General features: G+C 40.6%; 1 protein-coding gene across 4 annotated transcripts in view; it reads right to left on the bottom strand.

Moving 5' to 3' along the window:
- tiam2a (TIAM Rac1 associated GEF 2a) overlaps window positions 1-19,724 on the bottom strand; it is a 99,863-nt gene that overhangs the window by 40,217 nt on the left and 39,922 nt on the right. For 2 of the 4 annotated variants that reach the window (XM_044143815.1, XM_044143813.1), the window contains exons 2-6: window positions 10,386-10,476; window positions 8,108-9,283; window positions 3,575-4,019; window positions 2,982-3,154; window positions 2,014-2,238 (exon numbers count right to left, since the gene is read on the bottom strand). In XM_044143815.1, the coding sequence (XP_043999750.1) occupies window positions 2,014-2,238; window positions 2,982-3,154; window positions 3,575-4,019; window positions 8,108-9,277 (2,013 nt within the window). In that variant the 5' untranslated portion in view covers window positions 9,278-9,283; window positions 10,386-10,476. Of the gene's footprint in view, window positions 1-2,013; window positions 2,239-2,981; window positions 3,155-3,574; window positions 4,020-8,107; window positions 9,284-10,385; window positions 10,477-10,570; window positions 10,826-14,668; window positions 14,806-19,724 lie in introns of those variants that run through there. The other 2 variants (XM_044143814.1, XM_044143816.1) reach the window with 2 other exon arrangements.

Raw genomic sequence — 19,724 nt, 5'->3', positions numbered from 1 at the left:
AATTATGTGGTTGTGCAGGTGGGCACAGTTAACAAGTAGGTCAGGAAGACCAGCTTACCCTGTGAATTCCTCTTGTTGAAAATATACTACATCTGGCAAACTACTTGGTCACTGAGGACCAGATTTATGTGCCCCACTTGTCCACTGTGGCGAAAGGTCTGCTTTTTTTCCCTGTGGATTGGTAAGGTGGTCTCAATATGTAGGGAATCATAGATTTTAATAGCTGTGAGGCAAGTGGATTTCACAAAAATATGTGCTTAACCTGGTGATTTTACTTAGCTATGTTTTAGAAATATAGCAATTGGAAATACCTGTTCTTTATTAACAATAACTAGATTTAGATTTAAATACTTTTTCTTTTTTTTCATTTCCATTACGCTCTATTTAATGTGAATCGGCAATTCCACTTCTCCAACTTTTGGATGCCTGTCTGCTCCAAAACTGCTTAAATAAAAGTCTGCATTACCTCCTTGGCATATCAGCAACATTTGCAAAGGTCTGAGTTATTGACCCTCCCATGGATTCAGGTGTGCTGGAGCAGAGATGCATCCAAAAGTAGCAGGATGGTGGCACTCGAGAACTGTTGATGACGCTGCAGCCCACACCTGTTTAGATTGGCTGGGACCGCTTCAAGTTTAGCCATTTATTTACATATGTGTGGCACAAATTTCAAAAACAAAAACAGATCCGATTGCCAATTTAGAAAGAAAAACAAATGTCAGTTTTTTTCCTGAAATGCTCTGTGTGTAAAATTTCTTAGACAATTTATACAAAGAGTGGATGCGGATTGTTTGCTAGTGTTTGATTTTTATTTTTTCTTCATTAATGAAACAGATTTGATTTAAGTTTAAGCTGGCCTGGCTTTCTTTCAGAAGTGATTACCGACCCAACACTTGAACCTCAGTCTGGAAAACTTTTTCTCTAACCAGATGTTTGACTTTTCTTGTTCTCTGCTTTAATATCTGCAAAGGCCTGAATGCATTAATATTCTTTTAGTGAAACCTGATCACACGGTGTGTAAGTGCATATGGGGATTTGTGTGTTCGTGTGTTGTGGGGGGGGGGGCTGGGGTGGGCAAGGGCAACATCAAACAAGGTCTGCTGGTACTGATTGGAGCAGACAGGGGTGTGGGGGTAGGAAGGGACATCAAAGTGGTGCCCTGTCGGTGTTCGACAACCCTGCTGAAACTTAAATTTATCATCAGCCTCGAGGCGCCTTTATCAGAGTCCTGTCCTGTACCACTTCTGACCCTATCATTCACTCCAACTCCGGCTTGTCTCTCTGCGGTGGCATGCTGGCTAATTGGAAACAGACGTGAGCGCAGGCAGCTTGGTGGTAGTCAGGCAGTGACATCTCTAATGGTTCTGCCTGCAGTGAGCTGTTGAGAATACATCATGCAAGATTAGATTTTTATTCATTTTACAATAACTATAAAACTTTGTTTTGCTTTTTTTTTTTTTAGTACCATCAGCAGAAATGATGCAGAATGTCAGTCACTTGCAAGCTGTTGAAATAAGCAGCCTGACTCCTCACCTAAAAGTAGCTTCTTGTAAAAGGAATTAGGCTTCTAGTTAAACTATGGGCCTTTTTCTGCCTCTCTGTAATCTGCTGTATGTAGGCTACAGCACAGCAATGAGTGCTTTGGATTTCCCCCTTCAGGCTGTTCGAGGAGGAGGAATAGGATAATGCATGTTGAGAGCCTATTACCAGAAAACATCTGGAATCCCAATCTGATGCTCCAGGAACAAGCAGCTCCCCTGAGCCTCTAGCTATGCATTTGGGGACTGATGCATCCAGGCCACTTTAACCACCCACAGACTAAAATTAAGCGCTCAGACCTGTCGCCACAGTCGCCAAATCAGGAAAAATAAGTAGAGCACACACTTGGGCACCATGGCACACTAAAGGTTTTTGAAATGTGCCAAAATAAACCTGCGTCCTCACCTACACAGGCGGATTCATTCTCATAAATGGATATTTTAAAGTTATTTTTATATCTTCCTCTCAACTCACCTGGTTCTCAATAGCTTTTCGGTTTTTGGGGTCACTGACAACGGTCAGCTGGAGCTCGGCCATCTTCTTCATCTTTCCATCCATGTCTATTTTTTGCAGCAGCGTGCGGACCTGGTTCCGCAGCAGACGCACCGTGTCCTCCTTTCCCTGCCGCTTAGCGAGCAGCGAGGCGCTGGCTGAATGGATGGCTGTTACCCAGTTCTCCAGGTCTGTCTGGTTGCTGGCCTGAGATGACCAAAGAGAAGGGGATGTGATAAGGCTTTAAGGCTGACGTTCGGTTTAGCGACATGGTTCAAAACTAGCAGGATAATAAATGTTGCAGGATGGCTAGTGCATTATTGGCTGCATTATTTTAAAAAATGAGTCCAAGATGGGCTGTGAAGGATCACTGGATGACTGGGTGATAAATGGCACCGGTATTAGAAAGCATCAGAATAAATGTCCCCTGAAATTTTACTGAAATAACGTGACCAGGAGACAAATTATTGGCTCAGAAATTAATTGAAGGTCATTTCAATGACAATGACTTAACTCATAATCCAATTCTCATATACTCTAATGTATTTGCAACCTAGCATAAATACATTGTGAGAAGATCAGCAATGCACTGAGAAATCTACTGGTGCAAAAGGTCAATTTTGAGGGAGACTGGCCTCAACTGCCAGGTCAGGAAACTATAAACTCCATAATTCGGTGAAATCACCTAATTTCACTAATCTAAGTAGCAACCGGTTAACAATAAGAGCATTCTTATTGTTAAGAGTGTTAACAGTAATACTTCACTCAGTATACACTTACTGAGTGAAGAAAATCTAAAGCTGGCTAGTTTCTGTATCAGTGACCTGAAGTCACAGGAAGCAAAGAAGGAGGAAGTTGTTGTAAATTGCTATTTGGACAAATGTACGTCTCTGTTGCACTACTGTAGAATAACACACACATGCAATAATGACTAACAATTAAGGGTTTACCTGAAACAAGTAGACGTCCCCAAATGAATTACTCAAACAAAAGACGTTCTCCCTCTTGGGGTGTTCTGGGACAGCCTGGACGACACTGTCCTCGGCTAAGAGGGCGTAGCGGGGTGACAGCTCCTGCTCCGTAGAGCCCTTCCCGTAAGTTTCATAGAACAACAACGTGCACCCTGGAGAAAAAAAGGGAAAGATGTTCAGCAAATTCTTTGCATATGGCAAAATCTAGAGAACCTTTCTTAAAGGAATACAATGTCCGCTGAAACGTTGGAGAATGACAAAATAAGCTTTGTTGACATTCTCATTTCCTACAAGATTTTTCTCTATCATCAGTAAAAGCACACATACATTTTATTGAATGATTTCATCTTAGTGGCCTAAAGCATCAACATAATTCTCCTAAAAGTATTTTCAGTAAAAGTTACTTTAAGTCAACTGTGACTCGCTGATCTGGAACGAGAGTAAAAACTCTGATTGAGAGCAAACCTAGAGTTTGTGCTTAGCTAAGCAACATTTGAGAAAGGATATTAGAATAATCTCCTCCCAACTCACGTTTTCAGCATTAAATTAAAACTCACGAGTTTGAGGCTTACCTTTCAGAGTCACCCAGTAGTGCTTCCATTTGCGTCGGCTCACCAGCTCCAGCTTCCTGTCCTTATGAAGGGTAACAAGAGGCTTGAAGGACAGCCACCCCGCCCTTCTGACCACTCCCTGCTCCTTCTCAAATAAAAGGTCCAGCTCCTCCAGGGAGCCCTCGGCCGACTCGCTGCTGCTTCCATCTTCTTCCGTTCCAGTTGACGGGTCTCTCCTATCGCCCCCTCCTGTCCCGGTTCCCGTCTCGAGCTCTCTCATGAAGTTTTCGTAGATGTTCTGGCGGACAGCATCGCTGGTTGTCTGGTGAATGGCTCCTGACGACTGAGCTCTGGAGGCTCCGGGGAACCATAGGAGGCTGGAAACCTGGGAGGGGGAGCTGGTGTCAGCAGTCAGGCCGTCGACACCACTGTCGAAGGCCTCGCTTGCATCTTTGTATCTGGTCTCCTAGGGAGGCACAATGTAAACACAATGATTAAAATTTAGAAGAACACACCCACAGTTGTTCTTAATAACCTAAACCAAAACAATTACAAATAAATAATGTTGTTAACGGTGTAATGGTATTAAGAAATGGCATCCATCCATTCTTCCTCATCTTTTTTTAATAACTTGCCCAACCTTCCCACCTTCTTACAGTATGATATTAATATTTAGGTCTTGACATTTATCTACCAGAAATTCATAGCAAATTTGTTTGATGACTCCTGGGATTTTTAGTCAGATAAAATAGGGAGTTTGGAGATGAAAACATTTGATTGGAATTCCAGTATACCTTTAGTAAGAATTGTAGAAAAGATTTGACATGCTATATGTTTGCTAAAATGTAAAAAATAACAACTTCAAATCTAACATTGTCTTGTCTTTTTAGATATGTCTCACAGAAACAAACTTCTTGGTTGAATAAAATTATTTTAGATGTAAATCTAAAAGGTACTTCTGTGTTTCTAAAGGGCCAAGTAGTTTTCAGAGGACAAGACAGATTTTATTTGGTAGGAACAAGAGCAACAAAGGCTGTTTGGACTGTAAATGTTGCTGTTGCCTGGTGTAAGACATTAAAAGGAAATTTCTTATGAACTACTTGGCAGTGGAAGTGCTCGGCTGATTTAGAGAATTCACAACTATATGTAAAGAAAATGCACCCAGTGTGCAACCATCTATACAGACAGATGGAACAGTATTTAAATATTCTCATTTCACTCAGCCCAGAGGCCATCTAAAACAAATTTAAAATGTAGTCTGGATCAAAACTACTTCAAAGTTACAAAATTTTTCACTAAGCAGAGAAAGTAGAATAAATCTCCAGTGAAGACATCTGGGAGTGTGGATCCCTTCTGCATCTGACAATTTTACATCATTTGTGGTCTTATGTGGCTTTTCAATCTCCAAAAAATGAACACTTGATGGAAATGCCTCCTTTTCATTCTTGATGACAGTCTACTGATACTTGACTGGATTGCAGCATCTATTCTGCTCCTGACAGCAGAGTGCAGCCCTTTCAGGAACCCAGCATGTGCCATCATGGCAGAGTTCATTTTTGGGTTTTAGCTGTTGTTCATGTTTTATGTGTCATGCTCAGTTCTAAGCATGTTATCTTTGTCATAGTCACGTTTCATGTTGATTTAGGGTTTCTTTCTATATCCATTCATAAATCATAGGTATGATGGATTTAAAAGTACAGTTTCCAAGCTATGAGTAATAAAAGATACGGGACATTACTCTGCCTATTAACACTACCTATCTCATTCTGATGGATCCCAATGCATTGTGCCGTCTCAGTATGTGATTCTGGGTCAGCCTCTCACTGGGTCGACAGGATCTTGTTCTTCAGATCATGATCCATATCTCATAGCCACAAGGGAACGTGGTTGTGAGAAGCCACTTTTTATCAGTTCGACAAAGTCTTAGATTTTGATTTTTCTTCGACCAGGACAGACAGACTTTTTTCTTATAACATTGTGTCTCCAAATCTTCTGATAAACAATAACATAACACCATCACCTCTTAGCAAGAGGTTACCAACATCTTGCTAAGAGGTTGTCCCTCTTTTTGAGGTTGTCCCACAACATCTTTCTTGTGGGACAAAAAGATTCACAACCAGTATGGCAAAATCCACCTCTTTCTGGTTAAGAACCATAACAGTGAATTTAGAGTACTTGACATTTTTGGACTTTTAATCACATTTTCTTTAACTTGTAATAGCATGTGGTTCAGAATATAGAATTTTTCCAAGATTTCCATTCTTTTCTTGTAGTGATTCACCCCAGATGTCCTGTTGTTAACTTTCTAACCCTGCAGCTGCTTTTCATTACAAGCAGGTTCTTAGTTTTTAGCATCAGGGTCAAAGTGTGACCTTTACCTAGAAGAAAAGGTGGTAGGGGGGTTAGCAGATGAGGTGCTCCTGATACCAGCAGCAGCAGAATAAGTTATGGGAAAATTAGGAAATAAACCATGGACAAAAATTTAACCAACTCAAACTAAAACTTGTTTAGAGTCCTTGCATCTCAAAGTAAGCGTTTCCCCCTGCTTAACTTGTGTGAACTTTCTCACATTGAATTATGTTAAGCATCTAAGCTGCACTGTAATAAAGCAGATCAGCTGTAGATTTATGCTTTTGTTTTTCTTGAGAGGATTTCTGGACAGAAAAGCAAAGCTGTCTGATACAAGCATTTTCTTTGACAAGAGAAGTAAGTCTGGAGGTTAAGCGTCGGCACCTGATCATGATTTTAACACATGCTGGACAATAGAACATTTAGCAGCAGAATAAAGGGGTGTTTTTAGTCAAGGAAGGTTTACTGTGGTTGTGTTGTGCAAAATCACTGCTGTTTGAGCGTAAAGAAAAGTTCACATATTCTAAAAATACTCAGAACACTTTATGAATATTATAATGAGTCCAGTCTTATTAGTTTTGAAGCAAAATTCAACGATTAAGCACAAATCCCTATTAGCAGATATTTCCTACAAAGATTATGAAGGGAGTCCTGGAAATCTGTGCACAACAACTGGAACAACCACAGCTCCTTCATTAACATTAAAGGCCGGGTGGGGTTAAATCTTTAGCTAAGGATTTAGTTTCACTCTGCAGAGCGTCTCAAAGGCTTACAGCTATCCTTCAGGCAGAACCCAAGCAGCGTTCTTAAAACATTTACAAGGCAAAGCCAAAAAGAATTAAAGCAAAAACAATTGCTCTCAAGCTGCGAAGACGAAGGACAAGGGTGCAGGCTCAGTTTAAACAAACCTTCTGGATCATATTGCAACTAGTAAAGCTGCAGACCAGCCAAGAAAAATCACACAACTCCGACAAGTGCGTGAAACATGAAGACAAACTCTTTCTAATCCAAGTTCTGATCAGTGCGTGTGCAGTCCAAGGATCATATTACTCAAGGGAAATCATATCTAGTGGAGTATCTTTGAACTTGTCTCAAGAAAAACCTAGCTCACCCATACGCAAAAAAGCCAAATGAACAAACTTACAGCTTACACGCGCAGCTAGCACGCAAAAAAATAAAAAATAACTCACAAAAAGTGTGGAAACAATGTAACAGTCAGAGCTGACTGGTATCAAGCCACACCAAGGTTATAAAATCAGTTTCAAATGTGCTAAAATCTTTTAATACACTGTTCCTGTGGTTTAAAGTCTTTTCATTGAGAAAGTGATGGAGTAATCAGAATTTTCTCCAGCTGTTTGGTGGCACAGAGCACCATACCACTCCCCATTCCCCAATTAATCAGGTGACTGATAGACAGCTTCATTTACAAGAAAGACAGTCAATTATTTGGAAAAAGAGAAAAAGATACACACTTGTAGTGTGGACAGAAACGTCATCCATCTGGCATCATGTCTTAATAATGTGACACTTGCAATCTAGCAATCTTATTAATTATGAAGCAAAAAAGACACTGAAGCAAAAAGACATTTATAAGAGCACATTGTTCTACCTTTAGTCTATGACTGTCATAAACATGAAAACAAACGTAAAATTTTTTTTTTAAAAAACAACTAAAAATCCAATTAGAAATCAGACAACGCTCAGACAATTTTTGGCCTAATTGGTCCTGAATGATAAAAGGCAGAGTGGAAACTCAAAAATCCAACCCTTTTCTAATCCTTAAATTATGCTCACTACAACACCCTTATGAGCATTTACTAAGTGAAGAAGATCCATAAGATAGGTAGCCATGTTAAATATTACAGGGCCACTGAAGTTAGAGGTATGCAAGTTCAATTTTTGAAAATATAATTAATCATTATATTTAACAATTTATTTTAAACCATTTATCTTTGTTTTACAATTTCAGCAAAACCCTTTATTACAGTTCTCTTTCATATGCAACACGACAACAAATAATTGTTGATGACTCAGCAGGATGACTAAAGAAACTACTTAATGCTGCTGCTTCTGAGTTCTAATTCTACAGTTCTTAAATAGGAATTGAACAAAATCATCTTCAGCAGGTCAAAGATTCACAAAAACAGGAAAAAAAGAAACAAATCAATTTTGTATTTCTTGATAGAATAATATTGACCAACTCACCTGAGATTTCTTCTTCTTCCGGCTGAGGCTGCCCGTCCAGTCACTGAAGCGTCTGATACGGTTTTTGATAGAATCTTTCTTATTGAAAACAAAGTCGTGCCTACGTTGCTGCTGCTGCGCCGGCTCTTGGTACTGGTCCATATTTGAACTAATGGTATGGGCTTTGGGCCTGCGACAAGGCAAGGTGAAGGATGAATACTGCCGTGGCTCTGCACATTCCTCCACCAAAGGCACATCCAGTACAGATGCAAGGGAAGCTCGATGCAGCCTTCGGCCTGACGGAGGCTGCTGTGACTGGGAGGACAACTCGCTGGCTGTTGGAAAAGTAGCAGCCATTGTGGGGTCCCTGTAGAGCTCTGAACTAGATGGAGGTGCAGGGTTTTCAGCAAAGGAGTCAAGCTGATGTATAGGGGAATGCTCTAATGTTCTGCTAGTACAGCATGGTTGGTCCTGATCACATAGTTCTGCACTGGGACCCCACGGGGAATCATACCAGGAGCCTTCAGAGCTCAGTGAGCTTCCCTTGCTAGTCCTGGCAGTGGAGGAGGTAGAAGCCGGTGGTGGTCCACCCCGGTGGGCCTCCTGCCTACTGCCACTGGAACCAGGCAAGCTCGGAGTGGAAGTAGCCTCCAAATTTGGAGAGAACTTGAGCAGCTGGACAGGGCCAGAGGCCTCATCCAGGAGCAAGGGGTTTCCTGAGGTGTTTGTGAACTCCACCCTGAGAGTGCCATCCTTCTTGATCACCACTCTTGGGCTGCTCTGTTCTTCCAGAACCTCCTGCTCATTGCCGTGTCTGTTCAGAGAGTGACCATTGAGCTCAGCCCCGTACGGATTCTCTTCATAGTCATCTGACAATTGTCGTCTTCGAATCCCGCATCCAGGTGAGCGATGCCAGTGATGTTCAGTGCTGCCCCTGGCTCCTTTGCAAACATAGTCACAGCGTTGGGCAGAGTAAGAGTGTCTGCTTTTAGGAGGTGACAAACAACCATGACCAACACACTTTGCCTTGTACCCTGAGCCGAGTGGGGCGTTTTTCCACCACGTGTGTGGGGAAAGAAAGTCATCTTTGGTTGAGCCGAGTTTCAGTGAATATGGCTTTTGTTTTCTTGGAAAGATGAAGCTTGTGCCTTTCGGACCATCAATGCTGTACTGGCTCTCTGAATTCCCCATCCTGTACTGGAAAAGTAAATAAACAAACCATAAAGGCCACCTTTACTAAATGCAAGGGAAATACATACAAATCTATAATTGACATTTACACCTGCATCTCAGTCAATTAGAACATTCAAAGAGCTAAAGTTACATTTTTGTATTGTAGAATATATCATATAAAAGTGCTTTACAATCAATCAAAAAATAGCAGACTTCATAGCTGCTATTTTGACAGTCATATGCCAAAAGGTTATTACTGGAAAAAGTCTGCTGTTCAAAGCCTGAGGATTTCAAGCATAGTAATGGAAAGTTTAGTGGAAGGGGAGATATTAGCACAAGAGGGAATGAGAACAGTAGCCTTGAGAAGACGGTGAAGTAAAAACTATCCATGAGTTTGGTGAAGACTGACAAGGCAATTTTTATATGCTTGAGAGCCACCAAACACAGATGCAAACAGAATATGGGCTACAGCTATCATCTATCAATTCAACTTTTCACTTCCGTCAAATGATTTTGTTCAATTACTGGAATAAAAAAAACTTTTTAGACTATGGTCTAACTTATTATGATGCACCCATAAATCTAATCCTGCTTGAAAACGTCAGGCTACACCTCACAGACAAGGACAGACAGTCATTCAAAAAGTAGTGACTGTTTCCACAGCAAAGCAGCTATGCGTCTAATATGTTCCATATGCTTTTAAACGAAGATAGCAATAATTCTATCTCATCTGGTCATTAATGATTACCGTAGGTCTACACCTCTACTTTTTTCCAACAGAAAACCCCTGTGAGATAAATAGGCTTTTGGGCTGTCATGGCTGTTATGTGTGACAATACTCAGAACAATAGGAAATCTCTTCCACACTGTCCAAAGCATGTTTTCATTGGAGAGTCAGAGCCGTGACCAGACCAAGATTACGTTAGAGAGCTGTACAACATGAATTGCAGGAAGACTGCTCTTACATAACAGGTGCAGATCAACCCCTACAGTCGACTTTAAGACTTTAATTTAGCTCACCAAGCAGATTAAGAACAAATAAGCTGGACAGGGAAGGAGCAAAGGCCATTACATGCATGCTGATTAAAAAAAGAAAAAAGAAAGACAAAAAGCTGTTAAAACTCACCTCTTAGAAAATCTTGTTCCACGATTCAGAGTTATCTGTGCCTCATTTTCCAAAGTTAACTCATTCCTTGGTTGTGTGGCTCACCTGGAACCTGGAATACAAACAGAAAAAGAGGAATTAGTCTTTCCACCGCACTGTAATTTACTTTGTGTAATGAGCACTGTGCTTTATAAAAGGTGTGCAACCTAAAGAGCAAAACGAATCCTCTACTTTTTGATGAGGACAATGTTTGGCAGCTGAATTAAAAAAGGGTAGGGCTGCTGGTATAAAACTTGGAAAACGCTTTGCAAAAACATATTCAGGTACTGCCTGAAAGACAAACACGCAGTAATGTAGAAGTGTATGGGATTTCATCCAGGAATCTGAGGATAGACTTCCTACAGCATTACTGGTCTGAAAAAAAAAAAATCACTCCTCCCTTAATCATCCATCCAAATCAAACATATGTTGCATTTTTCCACCTCCCCACATGTAAATGATGTCTCTTTCCATCAGATCCGGGAAGGTTTTTCAAAGCCGGCTACAGTTTAACCATTTGTTTATTTTTAAACCTTGGATTCCTCTCGCTAGCTTAGCTATTTTTTTTCTCTCTCCCTCTCCTTCTCCTCATTGCCAAATTTGTCTGAAAGCACGATCCAGGGCATAGGAAGCAATGAGGAGCGATATTTGTGGAGACACTGAAGCGCCTTTTGGCATCTTGAGGAAGCATGAATGTTGTGTGTAATGTAACCTAACTGCACAGACTTAGCTCAAACACACAGTGGTAAGGCCACTGAGCTTTGCAACACACAAACAGCATGTGTAAGATTGCAGGGTAAATATACTCCTGCCAAAAGTCCTAAACTCCTGGCTTAAGTGATCTGCACCACTGTGGTAGGAGTTTAACTGCTTCTGTTTGAATAAACCTTGACTGTTTAGCAAGATTTAAATAGTACTGGCAGTGTAAAAGCACTGCTGTTGAAGAGTGCAATTCATATGTGAATCCACAGCATTTTATATGCAAGGGGTCCTGGAGCTCAAGGGCAAGCCAAGAAGAGCCACCAGGATTTTCTCCTTCTGCTTTGATGGGGAGCAGCACCTGATAGTCCAGTGGAAACTTGGCTGCAGACGTTCAAGGCTCCTAATGAACTTGAACCATAATTCTCGGCTGATCGGAAGATTAGCTAAACACTGGTTTCATTCACAGAGTCAAAACCAGCAGAGACTGAATTCAAGTGGAACTGATCCTGAGAGGAAGACAAACTATAATTCTGGACCCACTTATTAAAGCAGTAAAACACCAATAATTTTCACCCTTCCTGGAGCCATATTGCCAATGAATCCAAAGGCCAAACTCTATATGGCCTCCCTCACTTTGTATGGGAGGTCTTGGTGTAAATATTTCCCTTTATTAATTCGGGGGGAAATTAGATACTTTCTAACTTTACCTCCCTTTTTTGTCCATGCCACCATCTTGCAATAACCTAATTCAGGCAGAAGATCATATGATTACTACCAACATTGAAGAAGTCAAAGCAAAAGGTTTCAAAATGCCTTTACACAAATAAAGAGTAGCATACAATTGTGTTTGTTAAATGAAGACTGAGAAAACAGCTGCCGACGACACCAGGAGTCAACATAAAGCCAGTTGTCGAACTTGTCACAGTCACTGCTTTCATTGAGGACCACTGCTGATGCTTTCGTGCAAAAAATGTATTCAGCCAAAGCAGGCCAGCGAGTGTGAAAGGCTCAAAGCCATCCCAACACACAAACTCCTAAGACGCACACGTTTGCCGTCTGCTGCGAGTTGAAATGGAGCATTGTGTGACTTCAGTGGGAAAACAAGACACGTCTTCCTTTTAAGCAGCAAACCACTGTGCCCAGCCTTCAACTCACCCTCCCTCTTTCCCTTGAGCCCTCTGTTCTCATCGAAAAGGCTTGCTAAGGACCATCTGCTCTGGGGCCAAGGGACCACTGCCACTCTTGCGCCCCTCGGCACACCCTATGACCTGGAATTCTTCTCACACCACCCCTGGGTGACTCCTACGTAAGCCTTGTGTTTAGTCTAACATTCCCCCCAGACAGGGATGCTGCAAAAGAATGGGCCACACCTTGGTGTGGCATAAACACAGAAGGTGCTTTAAGTGTTAAAGATGTAACTGACTTTTTCCTACATAAAGACCACCATGTATTTGTTAAACAGAAGCTTAGCTTCAAACTATTTACACAAACCCATACGAGAATGAGGAGTCTAATGTTGAATAGTTTGTGTTTTAGCTCCAAACGATTTACACACACTTAGTCACAAGTTAGCATTCATAACAGATTTCACTTGTCTAATATAGCAAATATAAATCTGGACAAACAAAGACCTCTAGTGGGGTTCCTTAAGGCTATGTTTTCAGATCCTTTTTATTTTATCTATCCAGATTACATAATATTACATCTTGCATTGTGTTTATTCACAAGTTTATGTGTCTACGACAATCCTTCCACTTTCTAAAGCTTTGTTTACTTTAAACCGCTGTCTGGAAACTGTCGGTATTTTCGGATGTTGATTGGGGAAAAGTTCCACGTTTAGATGGCACTGCATCACTGTTTGGAGAAAAAAACACCTTGAATTCACTGTAGTTGTCATGCCAGACAACTACACGGTGCTGTGATTTTATCGCCTCAATTAAAAGGGTAGCAAACATTTGGCTAATTTAAATGAAATATTACTGTTCCCTCCAGATTTCCTGAGTACTTCCAAAACAATTTGTTCAGTAAAATCTCAATTTGAATTAGTCTTTTACCTTGTTTTACATTTGCAGTATCTTCATTTTGTATTTTAGAGCTGATGTTTCTCATACAAAACACAAGTCTGGCTAGCATCGTCAGTACAATACCTGAATATCATCAAATAATTAATTTCCAATGCTTTAAAGGCAAATGGGACTGGCTGAGATCTTACTTAGCAAATCAGAACTATGTTATTTATGGATTACAAATCAGATCAAATGTGGGTTTCTTAAGACAAAATGTTTGGGTCACTTTTATTTAAATCTAAGTATTTTATAGTTAAATTTGTATTTTATAGTTTCTTTCTTCTTGTGTACTCAGTTATTTGATTTTCTTTGTTTTCCTGTGAATCCCTTTAAATTATCTTGCATATGAATGGTCCACCACAAAAGCCTGCACATGGTTTTTCTGCAGATGGTTTTTCTCCAGAAAAGAATCATGATCCTGCTTGTCCATTTTTTTTCAACAAACTGCAGCTACATTTTAAGAATGTTACAAATCTTGTTTGACCTTTAAATTGTTTCCGTTAAAAAAAGTATGAGGTTTTTTCCCAGCAGAAAAAAAAAGATCAGAAACAAGAAGTGCAAGTGACAAATTCTCAGTGAGGTCGAGTATTCCAGCACTACAGAGTTATCGCTATGAGGTCATCTGCTCATAGGGGCTGAATCAGGCTGCCTTCCTCCTGTCAAATCACAGCCCATGAGACTCTTATCACTTTTCTCAGGGGCTGCAAAAACAAAGCTCTTAAAGTTACAAAGTTTATAGTTGGTCCTGCAACTATAAACCTAGAAAAAAAAAGAAAACAACCACAACAGGAAGTGAAGGAAAGCTGTGTAACCGGAGAAAAGAACATCTCATCTCCTGCTGTGTTTCTGTCATCTGAAGAAGACTTAAAGAATCACAGAGTTGTTTGCTTATGAGTAGAAATGTCTGTCTATGAATCACTCTGAAAGCTCATATTACCCTGTGGTGAACCCAGCAAAGCCACTAAACATTCATCAGAGTGCTTGTTAAGTGTTTTTCGGACTTTCTCATTATGCATTTCGAAGCTCCGTGGCTGGCTACCGACCAAGAGTGACATGGCAGCCCCCAGGCAGAGATTTATACACGTATGCTATGTTCGTTTCAGAGCGACCTGAAGAGAATTAAAGTTTCCAAACAGTTTAAAATATGCATCCATGCATCTAGATATAACTTTTCCTCAGATTCATGTGTTTGGGGCAACAGATGCCAAAAGCCTTGTAATGCATCAACAAAAGTGATAAAGGCTGAGACTGTGAAAGGGCACTTTAGCATATCAGTGTTTACAAAGCAGCATCCTGAAGAATCCACAGGAAAGTAGGCCAGAGATGAAACTTATCTACCAGATTTAAATCGGGATTCACAAGCAAACACATAAAGGAGCCCACACCTGTGCAGCTGAACAATAGGAATCAAGCTCCTCACCTTGACTCCCTACTAATCCACCAAACAGCAGAAACAAAGGGATAGAAAGATAAAACAGAATCCATAACATGGCTTACCTCCGTGGCAAAGGCTTTAATCTAGAAGCTCTTTGAAGAGCTCGCAAACTGGAAATCACACTGGTGCTCTCTTGACTTTCAAAGTGGATTCTGTCTACCAGTGCTCATAGTCTTAAAGCAGCACACACACACGCGCCATCTGACTCACACTCACCCAGACACACTGGACGACACGTGGAAACTCCCTCCCGGCTTTGGAGGAGCAACGAATCACAGTCCTCTAAGGGTGGCCCTGGGTTACGCAGCGGCAGCAGGAAAAGCCAGAAAGCAAAGAGGAGGGAGAAGTGAAAAGTTCCTAACATAAGAGCTCACTTAGGACAAGACACCAAGAGGTTTTATAGCACTCATCTATTAAGAGTGCAAAGCAAAAAAATAAAAAAGTGCTCCACTGGGTAACTGATTTCTTTTTCCATCATTCAGCTTTTCCGTTAGAAGGGAGGAGGAGGATGCCGGGTTTGTAGCAGCCAAGGAGGTTGTTTTTTTTCCAAAGCAGTTTGAGGCGATTGGGCGAGACAAGCTGGCGTGTAATGGCTGCAGTACTGCCTGGGAGGGCGCAATGACTGGAGCTCTTGTCTGACCCTAAATACCACAATGACTTCAGGAGGAGGCCAGAGGAGAAGGAAAGAAAGAATGTGTGCATACAAGTGTCCTATGAGTAAAGGGTAAGTGGGGGTAAAAAAAAGACCATGGAGTGATTAGAGGTAATCAAGAGGGGGTGAGGGGAATCACCCAGGAGGAACTGAAGTGAATGACACATAATCCTTTAGATGATTTCTAAGCCGGTCTTTTGATCAGAGGACATAAAGGAATGTGGCAAAACTTTAGTTTAGTTTCTCCAAAGTGACAAAAACATGTTGCAGCAGCAACTAACCACCAGCCAACATACACAAAGACATGTCTAATTGTCTCTGGTTTGCATCAGGAAAGTCATCCCCACGACCTAAAGGGACTACCACCATGACTTCTAGCATAGCTTTTGAAGTCAATGTTCCATGATTGACTTGTATTTACCTACATCTATGTTCCCAACTCTTACAACCTACTAATGAACAGCATGCCCACAGCGGTCTGACCAGAGATCAATCACAAAACATAAAATATGGTGAAATATTTGCAGTAAACATTAAAGTGAGAAGTTGTTAGTTTAGAAGCACAAATAGACATGTTTTAATTTTTCTGTACTTGCATTCCCACAGCATGATCCTCCCACCACCTTGTTCCAGTATGTGGATGTTGTTTTCAGGGGCATGTGTCCCATAGATGGCTGGTGGTAAACAGAAAACAAATTCATTCCACAACTTGTGGATTTCTTTTGCATAAAACTTTGAATCCCATGCTTCATCTTCCTTCCACTTCACAGCTCTGTGCTTCTTGGAGTTGGTTCATCACATAACATTCCACTAAAGCTGCACAGAAGGAAACAGAGTCAACGACTTGTATTATCCTTTTCCGAACTAAGGCCAATCACAGAACATAAAGAAATGTGGAAAAACATTCCCTGGAATCAGATTCTCCAATGTGTTGTGACTAAGACTTGTCTCAGTGGAGACTGACCTAAGACCGCCGTCAGCCTAAAAGCACATGCAGGCCTCCATTTGTCTTTGGATTACATAACTGTGGTCAAACTGGGCCCATGCAGAAAGCCACACGAGAAAAACAAAACACAGTCGGAGCTAGAAAAGACAGTTTAGAAAGCTTTCACGTGCCAGTGGTTTGTGTCCGAGTCACTTGAATCACCCTTACAAATGAGAGCCGCCTATTACTGAAGCGCCAAACTGAGCTCTGCTCTAGAAAACCGCTGTCTTGAATTGCAATTCAAAGTCTTGTCCATGACATGCTGCAGGAGCAGCTGTGGAACAGCCTTCAGCTGGCCTGCTGTCAACAGAGACATCAACCTAAAGACCTAATATCAGCTGCGCTCACCAGGACTAAACAACATTGTTAGCAGCACAATAGTTCTCGTGGCGTAGTCTGGGATTTTCTCAAAGGCTTTTGTGCGCCTTTTGGAGCAGGCATCTTAGAAAGGGTTGGTCAACACCACGCCTCAAGCAACTGAGAGAGATGAAAACATTCAGACTCAGACGAAGAGAGAGGCTTGATAGGATGTATATTCATGAAGAGCAGGTGCTAGATCTAATTCCACCCGGCCAAATTGTCTGACCCCTAATTATTATCAATTAAGACCCCAATAAGCTCTAATCTCCTGAGCTGAATTAAATCCCAATATATTCAGGCTCCAGGCTCCACAGCATACACACACACACACACACACACACGCACGCACACACACACGCACACACACAAAATCCTAAGGTAATTTTTATTCTTGTCTTACTCTTTGAAATGAATGCAGCACAGGAATCTGTGCTGAATCTGAAGGTCAAAGATTCAACAGACAGATATTTTGAACTACTATTTATGAGCAGAGGAATACAAGAAAAAATGAAGGGAAGCGTGTCAAACAATTTCACGTGATGTGAATCGGGAGCAGCATTTTTATGTTTGCGGGTATTGATTCATTCTTTAGCAGGATAATGCTTTTAAAAAAGACAACTCTACCTTCATAATGAGGTTCAGATGACTTCTGATGGCCTGATGTCACATAATTCAATGCTAAGAAGCCTGAATCTCCATCACACACAGATGCTACAAAGATCCACAACAATTTAACAGAACATCACAGCAGGGGATACTCTAAACAAAACTTTAGCAAAGCTTATATTACGTTTAATTTCACTAGGCTTTGCATTTTGAAACAAAGGTCGTAAAGCCAGAAAACAGGATCACTCAATAATCTAAAGGCCCCTGGCATGTCATTTTTTGGTTTTAAATTATAACTTTTGGATAGAGACGTGACGAGGAAACTGCCAATTTCTAACCAGATTGGTCTCAACACCAAGTTACGGCTGTTCAGCTGATCAGAAACTAACCAGTCTTGTTAACAGCAACACTCTTCATATTTCTGATATTGCATGAAGAAGATTCAAAATAAAAACTATGAACAATATGTGTTTAGAATGAAGCCAGAGAAAGCAAGAAGCTATTTAAAAAGGAACTGAATGGTTGCAAAAGAGAGAGAGAGCAAGACCTTTTAGTCAATAACAGGAAGACTGCTAGCAAGACATCACAGGTGATCTGTTTCATTACTGAGTTTTCAACATGTCATGGGAAAAATTGATTTTAAAATGCTGTCAAACTTTTACCTCAGACTTAAAGTAATCTATAATTTCTATAGAGATAGAAATAATGCTTTGTGTTTCTACTAGCACTAGCTATGCCAAGCTAAATAAAATGTCAACTCCATATTATTTTTTAAATTTCAAAATGGTAAAGTCCTATCCTCCCCTCTGTTCTGCATATTAATAATTAAGAACCCCTCATGGGAGGAAGATCAGAGAGAAATATTTAAAATTCTGGTCTTATTGAGGAAATTAACGTTGAGATTTGGAAGGTCGAAGCGTCATCAATACTGAAGACCAACCACGTATTTAGTGCATCTTTTTAGACCAAACCAAACAAATATTCATCTTTTTCATTCCAGTTGCAGCTTTTCATATAGATGCAGCCTGTTTAGGGACTGTGCAGCGCCTCATCTGATTTTAATAACTAGAGTAAGGCATCCATCCCCTTAATGTGGTGTTGCAGACATCTTAACCTTTTGAGTAAATCATTTCTTTTATGCAAAACACATTCATCACGTTGCATTTAATCTCAGGCCGATCGCCCATGATTATCTATCTCTGATGAAAAACTCATATTGAAGCAGCGCTCGCTCATGGGAGCAGTCTGACAGATGGGGCACAGGCAGAGCATTGGGGCAGAATCGTGGGAGAGAGAAATATGACTCTTTAGTTGGCTCACTAATATTTCAACCGCTTCCTCATAAACAGCATGATGGAGCCACATTCGTAGCTGGGGGCCGTTTACAGTTTGATGCCATTGATTACTGTTGCTTGCCGGGGACTCCGATGGGCAGCAATTTGTGAACAAAATATCCCTCGGAAACAAATGAATGCATCTTAATTGCTTAATATTAGCGGCAATTAGTAGAGTGTCGCAATAAGAAGAATGGTTTGAAAAAAGATCAATGCGTCTGGAGAAGCATTTAGGGGGTGAGAGGAAGAGAGAGACAGACAGATGGAATTTACTTAAGCTGGGATGCTTTGAATCAGGGTGAAAGGTCAAAGCTTTTGTTTCACACTGGGCTCCACCCTAAAAATCTATCCCAATCCGATCTTTGACAATTTAACTAGTGAGATGCATCACGAAAAGGATTCCAGGTATTTTTGGTTGGCTTTTCGAACATGATTAGAACGTTATAATCTCCTAATGTTACATCAACAGCAGTATGACATAAATTATGAAATCTGCACATCTCTTCAAACAAGTCAGCCCATGATGGATAGAGTTCAGCTTTTACTTTTAGAAAGATGCTTCCTTGCATGCAGACTGTAAATGAACTGGGTGCAGGTTGTAGTGTAATAATTCAGAATGAGACATGAGGCATTAACCTCTTCGGAAGAAGTTGTTTACATGAGACAATGACTCGAGATGTCCTCAAGGGGGTGTTGTTGTCCATCTGCTGCTTCACGTCAAGCGCAAAGCGCCTTGCAAGTTTTCATTCCACTAAGTTAGTTTTTTTTTTGTTTTTTTTGCACTGGGTTATGTTATGTTACAACCACAAACATAAAATATATTTTAGTTGGACTTTATTTAATAGATCAATACAGTGAAGCACAAGTGGAAGGTTAGGACAAACACGTGTGGTTTTTCAAAATGTTTTATGAATAAATATCTAAAATGTGTTACATGCATTGGTATTTAGTCACCCCATGATCAATAATATTTAGAACCAATTACAGCTGGATGCCCATGTTTTATTTGTCATTACTCATCTAGAAATTGAAATAGTTCCTTATTCTTTATAAAATTCTTCTTATATTAGATAAAGCATGTAAGAACAGCGATTTTTCATTACTGTACATGTAATTTTCTGCTGGATTTAGCTCTGGGCTGTTCTGGGCATTCTAACATATGAATAAGGTTTAATTTAAAC

This window comes from Gambusia affinis, linkage group LG16, assembly GCF_019740435.1.
Source record: "Gambusia affinis linkage group LG16, SWU_Gaff_1.0, whole genome shotgun sequence".
Lineage (NCBI taxonomy): Eukaryota > Metazoa > Chordata > Actinopteri > Cyprinodontiformes > Poeciliidae > Gambusia > Gambusia affinis.
The sequence above is the reverse complement of the archived record's forward strand: the minus strand, read 5'-3'. Positions and strand labels throughout refer to the sequence as shown.